This window comes from Myripristis murdjan, chromosome 9 (assembly GCF_902150065.1).
Source record: "Myripristis murdjan chromosome 9, fMyrMur1.1, whole genome shotgun sequence".
Taxonomy (NCBI): domain Eukaryota; kingdom Metazoa; phylum Chordata; class Actinopteri; order Holocentriformes; family Holocentridae; genus Myripristis; species Myripristis murdjan.
This window is the reverse complement of record NC_043988.1, coordinates 16,315,761-16,339,826: the sequence shown is the minus strand read 5'-3', so window position 1 is coordinate 16,339,826 and position 24,066 is coordinate 16,315,761. Positions and strand designations below refer to the sequence as shown.

General features: G+C 40.8%; 2 protein-coding genes across 6 annotated transcripts in view; one reads left to right on the top strand and one right to left on the bottom strand.

The window, feature by feature from the left end:
- The window catches only part of tmem167a (transmembrane protein 167A), a 5,109-nt gene extending 4,743 nt beyond the window's left edge, over nt 1-366 (bottom strand). The window contains exon 1 of the mRNA XM_030060206.1: nt 127-366. Within this exon, the coding sequence (XP_029916066.1) occupies nt 127-129 (3 nt within the window). The 5' untranslated portion in view covers nt 130-366. The remainder of the gene's footprint in view (nt 1-126) is intronic.
- The window catches only part of LOC115365281 (DNA repair protein XRCC4-like), a 40,065-nt gene continuing 16,218 nt past the window's right edge, over nt 220-24,066 (top strand). For all 5 annotated transcript variants that reach the window (XM_030060202.1, XM_030060201.1, XM_030060200.1 and 2 more), the window contains exons 1-6: nt 220-341; nt 5,711-5,871; nt 6,819-7,027; nt 19,582-19,748; nt 20,398-20,562; nt 22,140-22,240. In XM_030060202.1, the coding sequence (XP_029916062.1) occupies nt 5,733-5,871; nt 6,819-7,027; nt 19,582-19,748; nt 20,398-20,562; nt 22,140-22,240 (781 nt within the window). In that variant the 5' untranslated portion in view covers nt 220-341; nt 5,711-5,732. The remainder of the gene's footprint in view (nt 342-5,710; nt 5,872-6,818; nt 7,028-19,581; nt 19,749-20,397; nt 20,563-22,139; nt 22,241-24,066) is intronic.

The following is a 24,066-nucleotide window of genomic DNA, read 5'->3' as shown; positions in this document are numbered from 1 at the left end:
CAGCAGAGGCACGCAGTGAATACAGTGTCATGTCGATACATTTTACAAGTAAAAGAAGCAATTCAGTCGTAACTAATAAACTCATTTGCACGACTATGCCCAGTTAATCAATAAAAACAATCTTACCATTTTTGTTGATACTCAAAGCCACATCACACTTCCTCCTCCCTGGAACTTACGTAACGGTACGCAATCACGCACGTCTCCGCGTTTAGCTTTCTGATTGGCTGAGGGAGAGAGCCACTTTGCCGCTGGCAGACGATAGAGGAAAGGCTGTGGCACTGACTTCAGTTTCAATAAGACTCTACTTCCGTCGGACGTCGAGCTAGTTAGCTTAATACGTAAGTTACTGTCCGCAGTTCTGTTCGGCAGAATTACAGACAACCGAATTTTCCCCCCAAACCTTCAAAATCTTGTGAATTTAGTCTCAAAGTGACACCGAAAATGCAGCTAACGATATTCACATTGTGGAAGTCCAGTGCGGTAACACGTTAAGTCAGGTCTGCCACACCTGGCGCGGTTCAGTAATAAAATCGGTCTGTTGCAGAATTAGTCAAGCATTTAGGCAGAAACCTCGCCGTCTGTCGCAAATTAGTAACATAAGGGAGCTGGAAATTGTATGGTTATCTTGTGGTGAATCACACAGAGAGTATGTAATTTTTAAGCTGAGGTTACGGTGACGGTTCACGGCACATCTGTGAACGGTCATCTGGGAGGGGAAGCAAAGTGCGCATCTCTTTCAGACAGTATAACTTAAAGTTAATTGACTGCTGGTTGCATAATAGAGGCTTTTTTGTCATTGCTGACGTTATATTGAAATGTTTGTGGTCCACTTTTCTCACAAAGTTTTCACAATGATGTCCCCTCCCTTTAGCCATGCAACAACGACAGCATCTTGATTGGATTTAAAGCATGTTTCAAAAAAAAAAAAGTTCTGCTCAGCCCTCCCATCCCAGACACCCCTAGGGTGTCACCAGTGTGAGAAGAAATCTTCCATATTGCAAACCACACATAAATTATCTTTTGCATATTTTAAAGTGAGAGTGCAGATGGAACCTCACTGAAAATTAAAAAAAAAAAAAAAAAAAAAAAAAAAATCTGAATTTTTGGAATGGAGACACTGGTTTCTTAGAGCATCAAATTGGCTGTTAACAGACTTGTCTTGCTCATAATGTAATTAGGTTTATATTGACTGACTACTTGAGCTGTCTGTTTGTCAGATCAGGGTTTGCTGCAACCCAAATATATGCTGTCATTTTCTTCATATGGGAGAGAGTGTCAAACTCAAGGCCAAAATCTGGCACTTTTAAGGACCATACCAGTGATTTTGCATGTACAAAATGTCTATACTTCATGTTACATACTTCACTCTTTAACCAAAACAAGCAGTCATATTTTTTCGAATCCCAATATCAGTTTTTCCTCCCTTTTATCCAGCCATTTGTTTCCATTTATTCCACTACAATATGGAAATGAACTTTCAGAGACTTCAAACTTTCCTCACACCAGTATTTGGTCATCATTATAAGGTTGTCCACATTAGTTTTCCTAAAGGCAGCAGTACTGTTGTGTTTTGATGACGTGAAGTCGGGTGGAGTGATATGATCCTGTCTCTGCCAGATAAATAGTCGCCAGGGAAGTGTTTGTTTTACACAGCGAGCTATACGTCCCACATTTTATGAATGGTGCCGACTTTGTTAGCCACAGAAGCAGAACATTGGAAGGTGGATGTTTCAACTAAAAATTCAAAATTGATTATCGAGGGAATTTGATTATATGTTGTGAAATCTTAAGTAACCCACCACGGGGTTGTCACAAGAACCGATACTACTAATACCATGTTGATGCCTAATTTCAAAAAACCTGATGGAACTAGTTTTAACAAGTACTGACTGATACCACGTTTTTGTGAGTAACTGCGCACCTGCTTACAAGACAAGAATACACAAGAGTGCAGTACACAGAATAATAAACAACAAACATGGAGAGCGGTACGCTTACTGCTCTGCCTGACGGGCAAGCTGACAACTTGCCCGTCAGGCAAGCTGAAAACTTTTGGAAAGAGCAAATTAAAAAAGCCACGTATTTTGCCCTTGTGGCAGATGGAGAAAGCAACAAAGACATGCAAAAAAATTATTTTCTCCATGGTAGTGAAATTGGTATTGAGAATTGACGATTTTTATGGGCACTAGCATTGACTGCCAGAGTTCTGGTATTGTGGCATTCCTACCCCTGCGTGATTTGCAGAATGGTTTGTTGCAATGTAAAATGTGGATTTATTGTACTAAATGGGACAAACAAATCACAATACGGTCCTTTAACCTTTCTGAAGAAGTTTAAAAAGTTTGATAGAGGCCACCTATGTCGGACAACAGCAGCATCACTTGTTGCTATAGTTTCCTAACAATATAAAAATTATTATAGGGACAAGAGAGACAATAGAAAAGAGGGTGCAACACATCCATTCTGAGGATGAGTGAACAAGAGGCACAACTGGCTTGAATGCTCGGTACCACATTGAAAATCACTGGTGTGGTCCTTCAGTGTTGCATTGCTTATCAACAAGCATACGCATCTTGTAAAACTTGTCTAAAACATTTGTCAATTTGTTAGGTTGCAACTGGTGAATTCAACACAATGTCCACCAAGCATCAGGGATTAAGAGCATTGTTGATTTTTATGCCAAGAGTAAAACTTGCCTCAAGCAAGAGTGAAAAGTTCCTTTTAAGTTCTGATTGTAGAGAAAGTCCTGTAACTACTGAAGTGACAGTGCTCACTAGCTTTCTTTGATGTTATCACCCTTGGACAAATCATGAGCTTGGCAAACTGCAGAGCATGTTGGGAATGTGAGTCAGGTTAATTACACCATTGGTGTTTGTTAGTGGCTGTATGCTGTGGCCTCTGTCAGCGACAAGAAGCCCCTTGAATTTGCTCATGTATTGAGCCAGCGAGGTTCTCATAACTATAACTCACCCTGCGTGGATGTTGGAGACACTTGAAAATGACCTCTCATTGCTGAGTTGTATCCAGGGTTAGGGTGAAGTTTTAGGTAGAGCAGTATGTTTATTGAGAACGGCTCAGGTCAAAAAGTCAAGCCTGGAAGGTTAGATATATTTTATTTTTGACAAAATAATTGTTCCTTTGTCAAAATAAATATAGTCTTCAGTTATTGAAATACATTATAACCTGAGAATGGCATAATTCTGGAGCAAAATGCTGAAAAATGTTTTGGTAATGCAAATAGATCTTTTGGGTGCTTTTGGTTATCATTGGGAAAAACGCAGAAGGCACATTTTTTTCAGTCACCTTGGAAACCATCAAAAAGCTTTGGTTGTTGGCTATGTAACTCACTGAGGAAAAACATTGATGTCATGTTAAACAGGTGAAATCTGTTTCACTTTGTATCTCTCATTCCGATCTCAAATGCTTTTTGTTATCCTAAGGCAAAGAACTCAGCTGTATGGAGACTAGGAAAACCTAGTTTGATCAAAATCTTGCATTGGAGTGAGTGATAGAGTGTGACCCTGACCTGTGACCACTACATCACAAGCTATCCTGCAAGCCAGCTTTCGAGAGTATCAGTCCTAAAACTGTCTATGGTTAAGTTCTGCTTGAAACCTCGTCCTTCTGTTGAGACATACATCAAAGTTAAGGTCAAGCTTTCCGCAGTTTCTGTCTCTGACATCTTCAGGTCAACATCCTGGAACCATAATTTTACTTGCAGAGGTGTTCAGACAGAGGTTTCAGCCTTTAGGCCTTGTTATAATGCAATGCAAGATATTCTTGTATTATTTTAGCTATTTGCTGAATATGAGGTCTTTCTGTTTTGTTTAAATGGCTTGGACAAGCCAAATGCACAATACCTGGAGTGATTAATGAAAATTGACTACTAAAATAATTGTAAAATTCCTTATCGGTCACTTTACTTATAGTATCAGGGAAAGTATAAGGAGAAAGTCCAGTGAAAGTCCAGCAAAAGCACTGGCTTAATTGTCAGGGCCCATTAAAGAGATAGTTAACAGCCTTGGCTATTTTACTCTGTATGAGCTCTTCATTTAAGTCACATTGGTAATTAGAGGCTCTCTTTGTGACTGGTCTCGCCTGAGAATGCTTACTTTCCTTGCACTTCCTGCACCATGGATATTATGTCTAGCTTTTTTCATATGACCAAACTGAAGAACTAGCTTTGAGAAAGGAGAGCCAAAAAAGTTTAGAGAGCAAGGGAATGAAGGCTTGAGTTATGTGTGTGACAGGTGGAGGTGGAGCTTTGCCTGATGATTTAGGGATGATTATATTTGTAAATCGAGTGATTGAACAGAAGCTAACAGGAAAATTCCAGAATTGGCTTTGAAGGCTCTGTGCTTTGCCCCATTCCTGAGAGACAGCGCTGTTTATTTAATTGGAGTGTCCTTCTGTCATTACTGCAGGGTCATCGTCCCTACAGAGCAGATGTTACAGTAACTAATGAGTAGCTGGGCTCACTTTATGAGGTTAAAGTTGAACCCTTCAGCTCCCTCATCTTGCTCGGCCCCTCGCTCCGGCCACACCTTTCTACCTTGTTGAAGCACAAAGGGTCAACTTTAATCTACTGAAATGTTCTGTGTGTGTGTGTGTGTGTATGTTGGAATGGGTATGTCTGTGTGTTAGGCCTCAGCTGCATCTCTCATTTTGAATCACCTTGACCACCTGCTCTGTCAGTCGATTTGGAGGGACAAACCAAAAAAGAAAGAAAGAAAAAAAAAAACAACAGAAACGTGCAGTCACGTCATAACTTATGGCACACTCTCTGAAAGGGCTCATTTTCATTTTTTCAAACATGTCCAAATTGGCCAAGTACCAATTTAGCTGTCCTTTTCCTTCCATCTACACACACCTTACCCTGTATTTAAGCAAGGGAAGATGTCCAGCTCACCTCTCACTTCATGTGGAAACAGTAATCATGTGTTCTGGCCTGGACATCCGTAATCAAGTAAAAGTTTCTCAGAGTCTTCAAGAGGCAAAAAAAAAAAAAAAACTGTCATCAATAAATCAAAGGGACATTTGGGTAAAATTTCAGGAATCATTTTGTAATCCTCTAATAAACATTTTTGTAATTGATCTGTTAACTGTAATCCATCTCTGGTGTTTGACTGAACTTTAATTAAAGCAGTGAGTCAGTTATCTTTTAGACATTACCCCAAGGGCACGATGACATCTGGTATCCACAGTACTCACAAATTAGTTTGGTGAATAGACTATGTAAGCAGTGTGGTATTGGCAATTAATGGTTTATCTCAGTCTCATACACGATTAAATTGCTGTTTGTAATTGTAGCAGCACCGCTACCAAATATCTTTTTCTAAATGTGCACACTCAGTTAAATAAGATGATTGAGTCTGTAACTGCATGTCATTACCTTTTCTGGTGGTCAGGGTGCCCACACTCCATTGCCAAAACCTGTTAATCTCCCTGTGGGTCCACTGAGTCAGAGAGACCTCTGTTCAAGACACACACACAAACGCATACCCATCGGTGCTTCTGTTGAAGTTTTTGACCATTTGAGATCTTTCTTTTGGACGCGGGTCCTACTGAATACTTACATTAAGTCCACAAAATATCATTTGGGCTTGTGCAGTAATTCACCTTAATATCTTGTTACTTGGCATAAACTCAAACACAACATGTTGCTGCCATTATAAGTCCTTAAGGCCCTGTCTTTGTTTCTCTGCAGGTCTGGAGGTTACAGGTGAGACATGAGTGGTACAGTCCGCCAGATCACTGTGACCACTGACCCAGGCATCCCTTACTTCCTGCGAGTGGAATGGGCCATAGACTTGGGTGCTGGGTTCACACTGGCTCTCAGTGATGGCAGCTCAGCCTGGATAGGAGAAGGTAGGGGTCATAAATATGCGTACAAATAGAGAAACACTCATGCGGAAACTCATATGTGCACACAAAGGGAAATGACAATGTAGAGGTGTAAGCATTTTAGAAACCATGTTTGTTGCAGTTACATTCACAGTGAAGGGCTTATGTGTACAACAGAGACTTCTATCATTCACTAATGACCAGGCTGGGTTTTCACCAGGTCTGCCAGCAATCAGCCTGTTGTTGCTGTGCAGGCACCTGTTTGAACCCGATTGCATTAATACAGTAACTACTGGTCTTTTACCCAGAGGGACAGCAATGACCTTGTTTCATCACCCTTCTTCACTCCTGTGCTGCAGCTTACAGGTGTACATCATGGATTAAACCTTACAAGGCTTGTCTTTGTATGTGCAACTCAGCATTGTCCCTGCATGAGTGTGTATGCGGTTACATATGCACACGAGTATGCTTGCCCTGGAAGGACACCTGGAACTAAACTGCTCCCTAGTTTTCTATTGCTGTCCGTCTGCAGAGTTGACAGGCAGAGATGGGGTTGTGACAGATATGTACGGGCTTCTGGACCTTCTGTGTTTCAGTGTTTGATGTGATAATTGGGACCCTTGACCCTACGTGAGCAGCTGTGCAACAGCTGATGATGTTCTCCTTGGTTTCCCTGCATGCTTCCCTTTAAATCCCTTTTCACGTGCATTCATGCGTTACTGTATAGTTGGTGTTTACATTTCTTGCTATGCAGCCTACTGTCAAATGAAATGTAGCTGATGTTTAACTGAACATCCTAGTGGCTCGGTTGCCTGAAGTATGTGCTATGTGGCTGAAGTGTACAGGATTCAGCTATTTTGTATGTTTGTCCCCCCGCCTCCCCCACCATTTATACTATTTCTGTTAAACGTCAAAACAAAGCAAAAATGGCAAAAGACAAAGAGGTGTTTGATCACTGCATTTGTGTCCAGTTTCAGAGGATGACGTGACAAGGGAAGCAAATGACATTGGAGTCGACAGGGACAAATATGTTGAGGATCTTCATCAAGCACTGATGGAGGGTGAAGAAGGACAAGGAGGAATAAGCAGACGAGGTGTATCGGAGAAAGAAGAGTATTCCTTCCACCTCACTCCAGATCACTGTCGCTTGTCATATCAGAAGACCTGCAAGGATATCTTGGTGAGCAGCAGCACTGGGTAACTTTTTCGGGGTTACGCCATACCATATCGAGTAGCAAATTTATTATCTGAATTTGCTATTCGATATTTGTTACACTTTGATAAGCAAATATTTAGTATAATCTTTGGAAAGTTGTCAGTCTCAGTCATGTAGGACTTGTAAATACTCTTGAATTCCACAATATCCCTCTGTCCTATTTGATCATCCACCTCCCTCTCACCATTCCTCCCTGAGGATAAATGCATCTAACGACATACAACAAAATAGAAAGGAAGTCTGATGTTTTACAGTGGGGTTGTTAGAAAGATAAGGTTTATAGTCTGTGTACATTATTGCAGGATTAGGAACACTAGGCTGCCTTCAGGTCACTGTTGGAAAAAAAAAAAAAAAAAAAAAACATAGATAGGAATTTTCATTTAAACAGTCAGTTCCCCACTTTTAAGCACACCTCATGATAACACTGATCCCACCAGCTATCACTGACACAAGCTTCAAAAATTAAGAGACATAGGCTGTGCTAAGACAGTTTCTGCACAATGACTTTGCATACAGGTTTCATTGAGTGCAGGTCTTGGTACTCTCAGGTGATTTTGGTTTCATTCTTGCACACTGTGGGGGGGATTCTGTTGCCTGGAGGGCAGCAGGTCACTGTGGGTCCTGGGACTGCTGTGCAGATAGAGCCAGGGGGTTAGGAGCACTGTAGAGACCGTAAACCACTGATTTATGGACAGGGCTGTCTCCATCTAACAATGAGTGGATTAAAGGCCTTTTCTTTGCGTATTTCAACTCCCTCTGGCTTCTAGGGTCTCTGTTGTGTGCCTGTGCCTCACGTTTTTTATGTGGCTTCTGATAGTCACTGTGTACTCGAGTATGTGGTAAACGTAGCTCTAGGAATCTTGGGGGACTGTTTGCATTAAAATGCTAACTAACACCCTTGCCTAACACCTGCTTCTTTTCTGTTTTTTTTTCTCTTGCTCTCTCTTTTTTGAACATTTCACACACGCAAGTTGAAAAGTGGAACATTTTTTTCCCAGCCAGATAATTTTAGGGTACCGAAATGGCCAAAAATGAGGCAAGTTTCCTTTGGGAGCAGAAGAAAGGACAGGGGAGACAAAACAGGTGGTGAACTTAACCTGACATTAATATTTTATGAATATGACCCCAGAAGTTGTAATAGTAAATGTAATGTGGGGTTTGTAGTTAAACTGCTAGTAAGCAGGTGTTTTAGATGGCTTAGTTGACATTTACTCCTCCTTAATGTGTGTTTAAGAACATATCCATCATTGGTAGACAAAGGAACACCCTATGAAGGACACTGATATTAATGAAGACAGAAGTAAAGCTGTTTCAAATTGAAGACTTTTAAGCAGTTTGACTGAGTCACTGAGGGCAAAGCACATTTCTCCTTTTATTTTCTTTTCATGTAGGCCTAATTGTACATTTATTGAAGCCAGTTGACTTAATGTGCTCTGTGGGCCAAATCCTGGCGATGTAGATTGATTTTGAAAATACAAAGTTGAGGTGGTGATGATGTTGATGTGAGAATGTGTGTGTGTGTGTGTGTGTGTGTGTGTGTGTGTGTGTGTGTGTGGTATCTGAGAAGCCCACCCACAGAGACAAGTTAGCAGCACACTCTACTCCTATTACTTACATGTAACCAGCACACTGAGCTCCACAAGTGTTTGGCCAGAAACACCCTGTTTAGTCTGTACTTGACACTGTCAGAGTGAGACAGTCTGTTTTTAATTTGTTAACATCATACAGAATCATCATTTTTATATACTGCTAAAGAGCTTGTCATAAGCACTGTTGGAGAAGTGTTTTTTTTTTTTTTTTTTTAATTTGTCCTGTATAATTTCAAATGAATTCAGCTGCAGTACAATGAGGGCAGTATGGAGTACATGCTTGAGGTAAATTAGAACAAATATATATAATTAAATGCATTCAACAATTTAGGGACATATTAGGACAATCCAATAAATATTTGTTAATTGTGCCAAAGGAGAGAGGCAAAAGATCTGAAGTTGGTGAGTTTACAATATTTGCTGCACACTCACAGCTGGCAGGCATGTAACTATAATGCCAAGCTGTCTGTCTGTCAGACGTAACATATCAGGTGACTCTCAGACACTGCTGATTTTGACTTGGAAAGATAATGCATCTTTGAAGTGTGCTTCGGCCTATAAAAGGTTCACTGTTTGGTATAATGAGGACAGTTTCATTAAAGCACAAAATGTCAGGTTTTGAAGTGCCTTCACTCCACCATAATTGTGACTGACACAAAACATTGAAGATCCAAGTAACGAGCTACAAACTACAAGCTATATTCAGACCACTGGCATTTTGATGAAAGTTGAATTAATGCATTTTGCCACTGCATACTGGCATTACAGAAAAAAAATGCTGATTGACTGTGTAGGAATGCTGTAGTTAAGGATCAATTTTTCAAATTTAGCATGGCTATAACTTTTACAACACTGGTCTGATTTTGATGAAACTTGAAGGCATGACACATTTTGTTGGCCTGGTGTGTGCATGAATAATTGGTGCAGGACAACATGATCACTGCTGCCTTGTTTTTAAACAACACATTTGGTGACACTGCTGTAGCATACAGTGAGCAGACTGTGCAACCAAGCAACACAACAGGAGTGTTTACCTGCTATTTGTCCCCATCATTCGCTGTTTCTCACCCACCCGATCAACAGCACAAAGAGTCAGTGAAATGCAACTTTTGAATTTTTCTCATTTTCTCATGTCACCCTGAAGTAAACTGTCCTGCATGTTGATTTGTTAAGAATTACAACATTTTGCTCTTAACTACACTGAGTGGCTACTTAATTAGTGGTTCTCAAATGGGAGTATGCGTACCCCTAGGGGTATGTTTGAGTACTGCAGGGGTACGTGAAATTTTTTTTAAACGTTCATTTAAAAAACATCAGTCATGTATAAGTCATAATTCCATAATAAGTTCAATTAAAAATGTAAATGTAATTTTGATAAACCACATTTTATGTTCAATATTCCCTCTGGGTCTCCTGAAAGTGTCACATGTGTGTGTTTCTGGTTTAAATCTGTGGTCGTCGAGTGAGGATGATTGTTCACTATGATTGGGAAGCCAAGAAAAAAATCAAGAAAAATGGATTTGTGGTTTAACGTAGCAGCAATACAGCTGAAAACAAGGAGAAAGAAAAGACCAAGAAGCAAAAACAGAAACAACAAAATATCGTCAGTATCAGGTTGTTGTTTCAGATACTGATGGAGGTGGGCTCAAAAAATAATTGACAGGGAGTACATTATTGAAAAAAGTTTGAGAACCGCTAATTTAAAACAATCCAATCCAACTGTTCTGCCACAGTTTACTTTTCTGATGTATATAATGCTCAGTTTTTTTTTTTTGTCACAGTAATAGAGGTGTTCATTCAATTCTGTTTTTGACATTGAGTGCTGCTGTTGTATGGAGTGCATTTTATTGAGAGGTGTTTCTACTACTCTGTCCCCCTCATATATAGAAATAGGGAGGACAAAAAATTAGGAACACCTCTCAATATAATGTAGTTCAGTACAAGACCTCTGCAAACTACAACCTCAATAACAAACATGGAATTAAATTTACACATTCTCCACAATGTCAACAAAAACTGAACATTATAAACCTTGTTAAAAAGTAGAATGTATGGCACCCCCCTTCTAGTATTGGCTAATTGTGATTCTTGATAGTTGTGGTGATTCAGACCACAAAATTCTGGATGAGTCTGGGTGGATGAATGTGACACTATCCCATGTTGTCAGCAGAGCTGGTGCTATGGTTCATTAGGGACTCGTATTGCGCAGCGTGACGCCAGACAGATATTTCACTGGAGATGAACAGTCGTCTGTGTCGATCTATTCTGATCAAATCATCCTCCATTCTGAAGTGTGTAATTATGTGTATGTGTGTGATTGTTTCTTTGTTTGTTTGTGTGCTGTATTTGGGCTAATATAACTATATTCACAAAGATAAATTGGAAAACAGAAAAACTCTATTTATTCATCTATTTACATTTTAAGTGTGATGCATCTTGGTTAAAACAGGCAAAGGTCACGCTTGTTCATGGTGTATAGGTTTGTGTTGGTCCCTCTTACTTACCATGTATTTAGCTTGTCTCTGTGCTTGTTCTGGCTTGATGTGTCTTTTATTTCTACCCACAGCATCTGCTGATCAGTCATCAATCTATTAATCAAATATCAGGCAAATGTTTTATTGAGTTTTAAACCAGCTGTCAGTTTTGCTGTGCATCTCTCTTTGTATTTCTGTGGCTCTCTGCGAGCCATTATGTACATCATGTATCCGGTTGGCAGCTACGAGGAGTTCCAGCTGCTAGAAGCTTTTTCCCCCTCATGTTCAGGCTGTCGATGCTCTTGAGGATTTATACAATTTTAGAAATATTCCCACAGACGCTGCTGACCAGCCCTCAGTCTCTACTTATTCTCCTCTTCTATTCTTTGCTGTCCTAGTGGCCTTGTCTCAGCATTTAATTTCTCCTCCTCCATCCCTTGTTTGTCTTTTCTTTTTTCCTCCTCTCTGATAATTCTCTTAGGTTAAAACCAGTTTGGGATTTTTTTCTGAGCATGCCTTTTTTGGGTTTTTGTGGCACTCTTTTTTTCTTCATTCTTTTCATTAGAAGAAAAGGAGTCATATTCTGCTTCCCACATCCAGCTGGCAGCTGCAAAGAAGTTTTTTTTTTTCTCCTCTGCATGTAGTTCCTGTTCAGGTTGTTTCTGCTCTTGTGGTCTTGCTGCCTTTTTAAATTTTCCCCACACCAGCTGCTGATCAACCCCCAGTCTGTCCTTTATTTTCTCATCCTCCCTCTTTTTGCCCTCTCCTAGCTGATCGTCCTCCACACTCAATCAGCATTTTCTCTGCTTTTTGACACATCTGTCCTCTCCCACTTATTTTGCCTATAATTATTTTGCTCTTTCTGATTCTCCTGACTCTTTTGCTTCTCTGGTATCGTTTTCTTTCGTCCTAGCCTTTCGTCTTACAGTGTTCTTTCTATAATTTCTTTCTTTCTTTCTTTCTTTCTTCCCTCTACTGTGCTTTTCTTGGTCTCCTGTCCACCTTTTCTTTTTTCTTTTCTTTCAATGTCCATTTCATGTTCACATTACCCTTTGTCTTCTCTCTTTCTCCAGTGTTTTTTCTCCTGTACTTTTATATCCTCTGTCCTCTTTTTTTCTTTTGTCTTTCTCTGTATCCACTTTTTCCTTTGTTCAATGTCTCTATCTTTGTTTTCATATCTCTTTGTCCTTCCAAGGTGTAAGCTCATTTTCCATTTTTTTTTTTTGCTTCATTTCTGTTCTGTATTCTTCATCTTCCTGTTGTTCTTTCTAAGTTTTCACTTTGACGGTTTGTTCCTTTGTTGGTTTTTATATCTGTAGATGGTTGGTCTCCTAGTTGTTTATGGTTTGCTCCTGCCTCCTCTTATTTTAAAGGATAGGTTTGTCTGTTCCCTTTATTCCAGTCATGGGCAATGTTTCACCTCGATCCATTGAGCTCCACAACTACAGCACAGTTCAAGTCTACAGGGCCAAAACTCATAAATCACTATACCCACTATGCTTTGCATGCAAAGATAACATGGTGCTACAGAAGGGTCACTTTACAAAATCAATCGGTAGTTTATGGTTGCTATTGCTAAATTCCCTTTTTGTTAGGATCATTTGTGTGGTGGAGGGATGCCTCCACTAAGCCCCTATCTTAAGAAAGAGAATTTGTCTCAAGTTCAGGCTGTGGTTGTGATGCATGTCTTTTCTCACTTACCTGACCTTTACATCGCTCTATACTGAACACTCTTTATTACACAGAAGTATTTGAAGTTCATCTCTTCACTGTACTTTCTGCTTTAGTTTTGACTGGCTACTTGGCTTATACAATAATGGTTTATCATTCTTTCCTTTGTTGGGTGGATAGCAATGACAAATGATTTTGGATTTGTTCATGGCTCCGTTAACGCCTGATGTGTTTCACGGTGTTCTTGGAGATTTGACAGGCCAAAGCAGTAATGAGACTTCAATAACATGACCTTGATTTTTTGTGTTTCCAGTTTTCAGTTCCATGAGGTGGTGCAAGTATGCCATTTTGACTATGGATGAGCAGGCAAGAAAAAAACACAAGAAAACCAGAACCAGACAGTAATCAGAAAAATGACAACAGACTGACAGCAGTGAAAATGAAAACAAATTGGGTTACATGCTTGGCTTTTAGGAAAGTTTTGTTTTTGTTTAAGTCCCTGGGAAATTGTGGTATGACTAAAAGCCAAGTTTAATCCTGACCACACCACAACGGAGACTCTACTGAGTCTGATCCACCTACTCAGCTCTGTTTCAGCAGTTACATTTCACAATGAATTGTCACTCAATTGTAATTTATCTTGGTGGTGGATATTTATCATATTCATGTGACTGAAGCACGTCATACTCTTTAGCCTAGCTCCAAACATAAGTATCTTTGACTCTTGTAATTGAGCCATACAGTGGACATAGAGTTCACTTGAAATTGAATACAGTATTTTTCCTGCTATCTGCTTTTAAGCTCCACCGTGCCCACTATTTATGGGAACATTCGGATTATCAGTGACTGCCTGGCTGCTGTCGCCTCTGTCTTCCTGCTCTTTATCTGACATGACGCCTCTGCACTCTGGCTGAGGGAGCTGATGGGGCAAGCTCTCTTCTTGATGCCCACACTTCCCATACTGAGCACCCATGACCATCCTTTAACACAGATACAAAGGTTCTTTCTCTCTCTCTCTCACTCTCTCTCTCTCTCTCTCTCTCTCTCTCTCTCTCTCACGCTCTTGTCATGCTTACACCTACACAGTGCCCACCCTGTCACTTCCTTGTTTTCTCGGACATAATAGTTATGTTTAAACGGAAAAAAGAAATGCGGGGGCTTGTTCTTCACCAATTTTGGAATTGAAATGACAGTTGCAAGTATATTTTAATTAAGTCAAATATAACTTACGTTACTACAGTAGGGTGGGTGTTTTCATCAGATCATGGGAATAAAGGGTGAGTTTAGGACACCAGAGAGCTGGACAGTTTGATAAGGAAAGCTTTGTGTCCTTGTGTGCCCACAATGTGTTGTGGTATCATTTTCACAGGGGCCACGTTCTTCTGGCTTTGTTTTCTACACCTACGTTTCCCTCCTCTCTGTGAGTTTGACCTTATGGTCTGGCTGGCTGTCTGGAGACACACACAAACAGTCAGACCACACACACACACTGGACCATGTTGTACAGTGGTCTTAATGTGTGCTGAACACAAGATCTTACATGCCAATGTTTTCCTAATTCTCCAATCTAGGTCTGTTGTCCTCACTTGTCTGCTGCTTTCACAAGTGTAGATATATCATTTTACTTGTTTGATCTTGGAAATACATTTCTTGGGAACTATAACTGCCCCTGATGACTTGCAGAGACTTGTGTCTTATCATCTGTTTGTTTTACCTTATTCAGTTAGTGCAATCTCCTGTTGTTCACAAGTACATTTAAACACCAGAGTTTCTTTACCTTTCTTCTCTTGTTATCTGCACTTATCTTGTAATAATCAAAATTAAATTGTCAAATCAAATCTGCATATCACACAACCATGTGGTATGAATTTATTGTTAAACAAGATGCATCTAACTTCTTACTGCATTTGAGTTTTGAAAGATGATCTTTTCAGTGACACTGGAAACATGGCAGTGGGCACTGAACCACAGGCCCACTGCAGTCTGACTTCCCACACCTTGGCAGAGGCTGGCACAGTGCACAGGCTGACCTTTAGCTTTATCTCTGCCTCCCAGGCGAGAAGCAGAGGAATGAGAAAAGAGAGAACCAAGAGAGCTTTTAAGATAATTTTTCTTTCCACAGGGAACTTCAGTCAGTTTCACAAAAAAGAACATTTTATCCATTTCTCTCACTGATTTCCATTAACATAATTGGCATTTTACACAAATGCTTTTGCAGTCCCTTTTTTCTAGAAACCCATTGTATTTTCTGGAATTCACAAGTTTACCAGGTCTGTTATTAACAATGTTGATGAATTTGCTTGAACTGGATTTGGCCCTGCAGTCATGTGTCTGCAGTATGAACAGTAATGGACTGAGCACGCAGCCCTGGGGGGGTGCCAGTGCTCAGCTGGATGGTACGTGCTGTTAATCCTGACTGACTATATTTTCCCAGTCAAGAAGTCCAAAATCCAGTTATACAATGAGGTGTTGAGGCCCAGCAGGGAGAGCTTCCCTATCAGCTTCTGAGGGATGACTGCAGTGAAAGCTGACCTAAGTTCAAGAGCAGCATCCTTTTACTTTGACTTGTGTAAGTGCCACAAGGCTTTAGTCATTGAGACAGCTTACATTTGTCCTCTTTGGCACTGGCATTGTGATAGCGGCTTTGAAGTACTCAGGGATCAATGTCTGGCTCAGGGAGATGTTAAAGATAAATGTCAAAACAGTTGCCTGCACAGTACCTGACCATACTCCTGCTAACCTATCAGATCCTGCAGCTTTACATGAGTTGACCCTGGATAAGTTCCGTCTCACATCAGCTCATCAGACAGACTGAGCAACTGCTCTTACAGAGGGGGGCAGTTGTATTCCTTGGTGGCACATCATTTACACCTTTTCCATGGCAGAAACTTTCCCCAGAAGACAGGGACCATTTTGAGGGAACATCCCTCTATGGTTAAACATATGATGTTAGGAGCACAAAATGGAGAGTATCACGTTGTCCATTTTTAAAACAAAAAGTGGGTGACCACAAACTTAAACTAGAAGAGTGCACTCAGTAGAGTGCAGATATCTGACAGGTGTGTTACACACACACACACACACACACACACACACACACACACACACACACATACACACACACACACACACACACACACAGATATGTGCACACATGGACAGATACACACAACTAAAGACATGATCCCCTTCAGGCTGTTGCCTGGTGGAGATAAAAGTAGGTCTACCGAGAGATTTATAATTTAAAGGAAAAGATACAGTTGATCTCCATTTACAGCTGCATGTCATGTCATATATCCATTTTCCAGTTTTACATCCAGTTTCTCCTTTTCAGTTTTTGCTTTTCTAGCATCCTGAATCTTATTTTTGACCTCAGTGCATCTCTTCTCCAAAACCACATGTAACATCACAGTGGCACTGTAGTAAATAATCATGAACATTGCAATGGCTTCATAATCTTCAGGACTGACTGTTTTCAGTCACATGCAGAATGACTCGACACCTCCTCCTAATTTGCATTAAATTTGCTGTTCACAGGGTGTGATAGAAATGCATGCACAAGAGCTTAGGATGCTTGTTTTGCCCTTGGGCCCTCTTCTAAGAGCAAGACCCAGACTTTTGTTTCGGTACTTTTTGGTGTAAAAAGGGGAATTCTCAAACTGTTTGTAGAAATCATCTGTCACGGAAGGAGATGTCACTGTCATTGATGTGCATCTGTGATATCCTGCCATATGATGTGTGCCTCCAGTTTTACAGAAGTGACTGTTGATTTTCCGTGCAGCATGTCCTTGGCCATAGCTGCTCTAAGGGACACTTTGACACCTGATCTGATTTTCAGTAATGTCTGGACCTCTGCCCTCGGCTAAATCTTCCTTTAGGTTATTATTATGACCATGGATGGCCTCTGTCTGTTAAGTTAGAGCTATGGTCTCACTTTGCATATGAAGTGCGAAGTGATTGTATTCCCAGTATACACCATGCATCATTTATAACTATTATTTCACTAACACACAACAGTCTGTTTTGCCACAGGGCAATCACACAAGCAGAATATGTAACACATTGATGGTCTGCAGGTTCAGAAAGATTTATGGTGTTTTACTGTATGCAGTTAGTAGGTAAACCTTTGATGTGGCCACAATAATTACTGTGACCTTGTCTTATTATATGGTGGATATTGACTACTAGGTTTTAAAATACGCTTTACAGTGTAAAATGTTAGCGTGCTTAGCATGAACATATCCCAAGTCCCCACATTATCCTTTCTTAGGTGGTTGATTTATTACTAAAACACTTTCTACTAGGCATTAGGCATGCCTAATTTCAGGCACATGCAACAGAAGTAGAAGAGGTGGTATGAAGGGAAGATGGAGGGGTGGTTTGAGTGAAGATCAAAGCCTTCAAAGTTATTTCCCAATGCCACTTGTGCAACCCTGTGTGTGGATACATTGTACCTTGCTTGTGACTTTCTCTCTCTGTACTGGTGCATCCTTAAATCTGTGCACGATTGCTCTTACACAATATGATCCAGTTGAAATGTATGATTAATTCATGATGAAGCAAAACATAACCCACTCTCACTAGGCATTGGCTTACTCTAGTTTCACTGATTCATACAAGTGCTGGACAGTTGTGGAAGAAACTCCTTCAAGCCATGCACCATTTCACAAACACAGAATCACAGCTGTTGTCTAGGTTGCCTAAGACCTGCGGCACTCAGTGTCATACAAACTCCCTCTCAGTGCCCGAGAAGAGCCTGCACTGGATCACAGTGACATCCGTATGTTTCTCTAGTTTTTATGAGGCCTTGGGAGCCTCATCTTCCTTAGATCCTGGGTGGTCTCCTCTATGTCTCAATTCCATTAGGATGACTTTTGTTAAATCACTGATTTCCTTGTTGTGATCAGGCTGGCCTTATCACTTTTGGGACTCTTTCCTCAGGACCACTCACACTGATGCCAGCACCTAACTGGCAGTTAAAAAGACTTTGACCAAAAAGCTTTAGAAAACTTGGACACTGAAATTTTTGCCATCTTATCTATTCTGAATTCTTTTTGTTCATTAAATGATATTGTGTGGGGTTATCATTCAGTAGTCACATTGTTATACTTAGAAGACTTTCCTTTTACGTTTTACATACATTTATTATCTTTTATGTCTTTTAAGACAAATAGGATTTCTGGCAGAAAAGTTGCGGACAGAGAGAAAGAGGAAAGACAGGAAAATGATAGTGAGAGGACTACCAAGAATAGAGGAAAGATTGAAACACACAGGCAGGTTAAGAAGAGGCTGGGGGAGAGACGGGAAGCAAATGTCCACTCATTGTGGCATGTTCAGGTTCACCGGCGGAGGGGAAAACAGCTGTGTGGCCTGCCAGGACAGCATCGGCCCTGGACAAAAATGACAAGAATTTTATGAGAGCTTTTGAAGATTGTGGCTTTATTACAGTGGGTCTGCGACCCCGACGCAGCCCAGTGAAGATTTAGCACCTCACCACCTTCTGGTTTCCCAGTACAGCATGACCAGCCCCTCTCTGGTCTTTCTGTGTGTGTGTGAGTGTGAGCGAGCCAGAAAGAGGGATGGTTTGGCCAGGTGTCTCCAAGGCAACAGGCAAACAAAGGTTGTGCAGTTTTTTGAAAATATCTTTTGCGTGACAACTCTGGGCACATGCTCACATGGTCACGCTGCTGTCGCTGTTTCTCTGTGCCTCAGGATCTTCTCTTCAATAAGAACATATCTAGGTGTTACTATGCACTGTACATGCACCATTTAGTCTTATAGCGCTCATTTCAAATTCAAGGACTGTAGTGAAACTTAAAAATTTAACAGCAAAGGCAGCAAAAATGTTACAAAATTGTCCCAGATTTTCTGTAGTCCACTGTATTGCCTCTGCTGTGCTCTGTGGCACAGTGCCACAATAGAGACCAAAAGGATGGATGTTTTATTAGATCTGACGCTGGCCTGTGAGTGCAGAGGGCTGCAGACAAGATCAAGTAGAAAGGAGCCTGTCCACTCACAGTGGCAGTTTTACAGTGAGCAATGAATTAATCCTGTCTTTCCCCCAGATAGAAAACACTTCATCATTTGAATTGTCGTCCACTTCAGTGGGAATGTGTTGATGTAATGTTTTCGCCCTTCCTTTAAAAAAAAAAGAAAAAAGAAAAAAGACCATAAACCTTTTCCTTGTTCATATTACTAGGCCACTTGAGATGAGGGTAAGGTTCAAACACTTACGTATTTCACTCTGTGCACTTATTGTAGGTTGCTCAAGATGAGAACATCACCTTATTGTCTTAATCCACCCATCCATCCACTTTCAAGGAGCTTAAACGGGTGATGGTTGTGGTAGCACCAGGATAGCAGATCAACCCAGATATCATTTTCCTCTAGTATCCTCCTGCAGCATCTCCTTGAGGATCCCCAGGGCAGCTGGGAGATGCAGTTTCTCCAGCGTGTCTTGAGTCTGTGTCTCCTTCCCATTGGTTGTGCCCAGGAAGGCACCGGGAAGAGACATACTTACAAGGTGCCTGACCAAGTTCCTCAGCTGTTTCTTAGTGTGGACCATTAACAGCTTGATACTTAGGTCCTTTCAGGTCACTGAAAGTCTTATTCTATCACAAAGAGTGAAGCCTTGCCATCAAATATGACTTTATACTCCAGGGAGGGAAACTATTTAGATGCCCATGCTAACGCAGTATGCAAAAATGTGGGAGTCTCATTTATTTCACCTCAATATCTCTGTCTTTTTTTTTAACCTCCCTACCTATTTCTCTGTTTTCTTCAGGTACACTTGGGATCTGTGGAGCTACAGCCGGCGCCGAACCCCTTGGATCTTAACCGGGAGATGATAGGCCAGTCCCTGCAGTACAGCACTGATGTGGAATCAGAGAACCGGCAGCTATTGGAGGAGAACCGTAGACTCAAACGGGAGCACCACCGCATCCTCAGAGAGTAAGAATATGTTCAAAAACAGGCTTATGTTTTGTTTGGGCGGATCAAAATGTTTGTGACAGAGAATAAGTGCTCTAATTCAATGGGAAAGACAGAAACTCTTAAAAAATGTATTATTTCCTTATGATTGTTGGGTGCTTTTATTTGTTGATTGTTTTGTTTGCATGCAAGGCCTCTTCCCTTTTTTCTCCCATTGCCAGCTGTTTTCATACACAGTAATCACCCAAAATGACATCATCATCATTGGTCGCCCTCTTGAGAGTATTGAGGGTTCCACCCAGGGTTGCATACTGAGCTTGTGATTTCTGGGAACTAATTCCAATTGATTCACTTCTATTTACTCCATTTTACATATGCCTGATGCTTGAGTTCCTTTCAAATGCAACAAAGTCATTATTTATCCACTGGTTTATTCCTTGGCTCTGGGCTAATGAATGGAGAGTTGCCACAGACAGCAGATGAGAGTGGCTTACATCTGGACAGGGTGGGATCATCAACCTTACCCTTTGTTTGCAAATTACTTTCAGAGGACAGACAGGCATGTATTTTCAGTTGCTAAATTGTGCACATGTGCGCTGCATACATGCAAGTGTATATGTCTAACATATAAAATGTTTGTTTGTCTGTATGTGTGTATTTCTCTCACCAGGTTGGAGCACCATGTTCACGATAAAGAGAAGATGGAGAGGGAGCTGTACTCACGTTTTGTCATGGTGCTGAATGACAAGAAGGCCAAGATCAGGAGCCTGCAGGATGCCATGCGTCAGCTCCAGCAGGCAACAGGGAAGCGGAGAGACAAGGAGGGGAGAGAAAGGTCAGCAGGTGGTTCACTGGTTGCCTCGATGATGCTGTGGCATCTTTCTAGCCTTGGCACTTTAAGATGCAAGGACCAATAAACTGTTTTATCAACATTGTATCAAACTCTTTTTTCCCCCATTTTTGTTTTGTCAATTTAAATTAAAAAAAAAATTACCATCTATGCAAGCCTGTACAAATGAAACAACAGAAAGTAGCACTTTGTATGGTTATTTCAGGACCTCAGATCCTCAGTCCAACAGAATGCTGGCCAACAGTTGTTACTCTGATACACAGGTATACTGTTAGATTTATGATCAGTATTCACCAGTGTTAATGGTTTCTCACCAGACTTCTACGTCTTCATCTTAGTATCATTGTTTCAAACATGAAACAAGTTTCTATATACATGGAAGTGAGAATGAATGCATATATGTAAATACAAAATTGCATCTCCAGTCCCCTTCAAACTGCCATGACATTTTTGTCCTCATTTGTTGATGGTTTGATTCCTGTTTTTATTATTTCTAAAGCAGATTGCCCAAAGCCACTCCTCTGTGGCATTCTTGGTTTCTTTTCCCATGTAGGTATGTGTTGATCTGCTTTTTGCATTGCAGTTTCCCACAGTGTCAGTTACTTTAGTGGTGTTAGGGGGAGGGGTACTTGGCATTTCAGTTTCTCATATTTTTTTCAGACAGTTTCTCAGTCTAGTTAAAGATATTGGCATCACAACATTAGCTGACTTACACTTCCATCTGCTTGTCAGGGCTATGTTTCAAACTGTCTCTCCATTGAATTTCTCTTGGCACAGACATAGCACAACTCAAAAGAGCACAGATGTGTCGTAGGTACATGGAATTATGGTCATTGTAGTTCACTTATGCTCTTTCAGTGGTTAACAGCATTAAATCTTAATGTTTTGAGAACTGCATCATCGAAAATTGCTTCATGCAGCTTCATGCGTCACAGCAACAGAAATTAATCCAAAACAAAAATGTACTTGCTGGGCTGTAACATTAGCTGGGTGGGTTGCACAGTTATTGACATTGTATGTGAAATGCTGTAAAATATAACACCCACTATAATGTGTAAGTTATTGCATAGTAGAATGCTGATGGGATAAATTGATCTGAATCTCGGCACTGAAGTTTCGTTTTCATGTCATTTTACTGTTTTGGCTGCAAACTGAAATTTTGTTTCCAAGCAGGCCAGTACAGAGCTGTTGGAAGTGTATATGTGTTGGCCACATCTGCTCCAGGCATTTTCAGGGCATAGACGGCTAATTTCTGTTCTTTCAGTTCTGCTTTTTTTTTTTTTTTTACAAGCTCGTTTTATATCTCCTGTCATTGCAGGCCACATATGTATGAATGAAAAGTCATACTCATAATCACTCCTCATGTGTCTGGCTGTGCCGCTGTCTCTTGTGGTCAGTATTGAAAGATAAGTACCGAGAGGGTTTGCCAGCATAGTAAAGTGGGATCTGTTCTAATTTTTGGTAGTTTCCCCTCTCTTTGTTTTCACTGTTTCCCTCCCACTCATTTTTTTCTTTATCAAACATTTCATTCTCCGTCACTCACCTTCTTCCATTTTCTTCAGTGGGAATGATGCAACACAAGGTGACGATGGCAGCCACACCAGAAAGGAAAGGGCGGTTCAGTACATCACTCCATCTCAGGATGCGACTGTCCTCATCACAGGTTTGTGTGTGTGTATGTGTGTGTGTGTGTGTGTGTGTGTGTGTGTGTGTTTGTGTGTTAAAACTGTAGTTTTATTAGAGGGAAAAATGCTCCAGAAATAAACTAAATAAACTATTCTGGTATAAAATCTCTTACTTACAAATCAAGTTGCAGCAGGAGGAATACCACACATTATTCATGAGTAGTATAACCAGTACAAACAAAAAATAATAATGCAAGTTTGCCATTTTTCAAGTGCTAAAGAAGAAATAACCCATGTTATTTTGCAATAGCGGTGTTCACATTGTACTTGAGAAGAGATGAATCGATATAGCTTGTTCCTTTGTGTCCTTGATCATTTTTAATCATGTGTTTTTATGTTTGCATGCAGCAGTTCTGCATCTTGAATCATCTTGTTCTCTCATTACTCAGAATAAAATAACAAACAGGGGCTTTCCCCAGCTGAAAGGCGCAGCCAGACCAGCGCACATCATAACACATGATGAGATTTGGCACTTACATACACACTTACGTGTGTATGTGTATTTGCACGCATACGCGTGTATGTGTGTGTGTGTGTGAGTGGAATTGTGCATTAAGCTGATGTTTGGTTTGGTTCAGTTCATGGGATAATAATTGTAGTCCTACATTAGCAGCTGCACATTAAAATGTAAACAGAAAGCCACCTAAATGCTCATACATCAGTCTAATCAGGTAGAATAGATGGGGCTAAATAAGGTAAATGCTGTACAATTGATGATGTGTTTTAGGTTTCAGGAAGTTGCTTAAAAATTAGATGCACTGCTGTCATGATTCCAGCCACCTACTGCATCTGTTAGGATCAGGGCTACTGCTGTGTCAAGTACAGTCTCCCCCTCTTGTAGACCATGCTAACTCAGTCGCGTTTGACTTTGGTGTAGGACACCCTTATAGCAATTTACTGCTACACTGACACTTTATAAACACATTTCATTCCAATATTTCACCATTGCCCTGTGAATGATTTTACCATATCAGGGTGTAGAAGGGTGTGTATATACTGAACATGGCAAATTTTCGCCCATTCCCGTTACTTCATGTGATGTCATAGGTCACGATGTGACTCAGTAACCATGCAGACTCTTTAGTGAAACTCTCTCAAGTCTCAGTTTTATGCAAGCTGATTTTACTGTGCAATAAACCTGACAGTTGAATGTAATAGATCATGGAAGCAGGGGGGTTTAAACCTCTAAAGCAACTTTAAAGCACACACAAACAGAGAATATACCCTGGGGTAGTTGGTTCTGGGAAACACTTGTCAGTGAGTCATAAACCAGTGAAGTCCACTGATTGTTTTAACGCGACCTGCCACGAGGTGGTCTTCCCCTTCTTCCATCATGGAGCAAAGGCGTGATGTCACGTAGCTGAGTCATGCCCCCCTGTACTACAGCGCTGCCGTCCACTGGGAGAACCACACTGTCTGCTTTCTCAATGGCCTTGTTTATTCCGAGCCAAACGCAGGCAACTCCTAAGAGGACAATTCAGTTGCGAAACACATCGAAGTTGTAGTAACATCAGTAGGTTTGAACAAAGGCTATCAGCATATCTCTTCATCATAATATCACATGTTGTGATTTTCTGCTCCTCTCTCTCTCTCTCTCTCTCTCTCTCTCTCTCTCTCTCTCTCTCTCTCTCTCTCTCTCTCTCTCTGTTTCTCTTTCTCTTGCACACACTCACCCCCCACACACAAACAGACACGCCCTCCCTGCTCCCTCTCCCACCCTGGCCTGAGTGAAGATGGATGAGTGTTGTAGATTGTGCTCAGTATGGGTCTTGGCCTGCATACGTAATTTGCTGTCCAAAAAGCC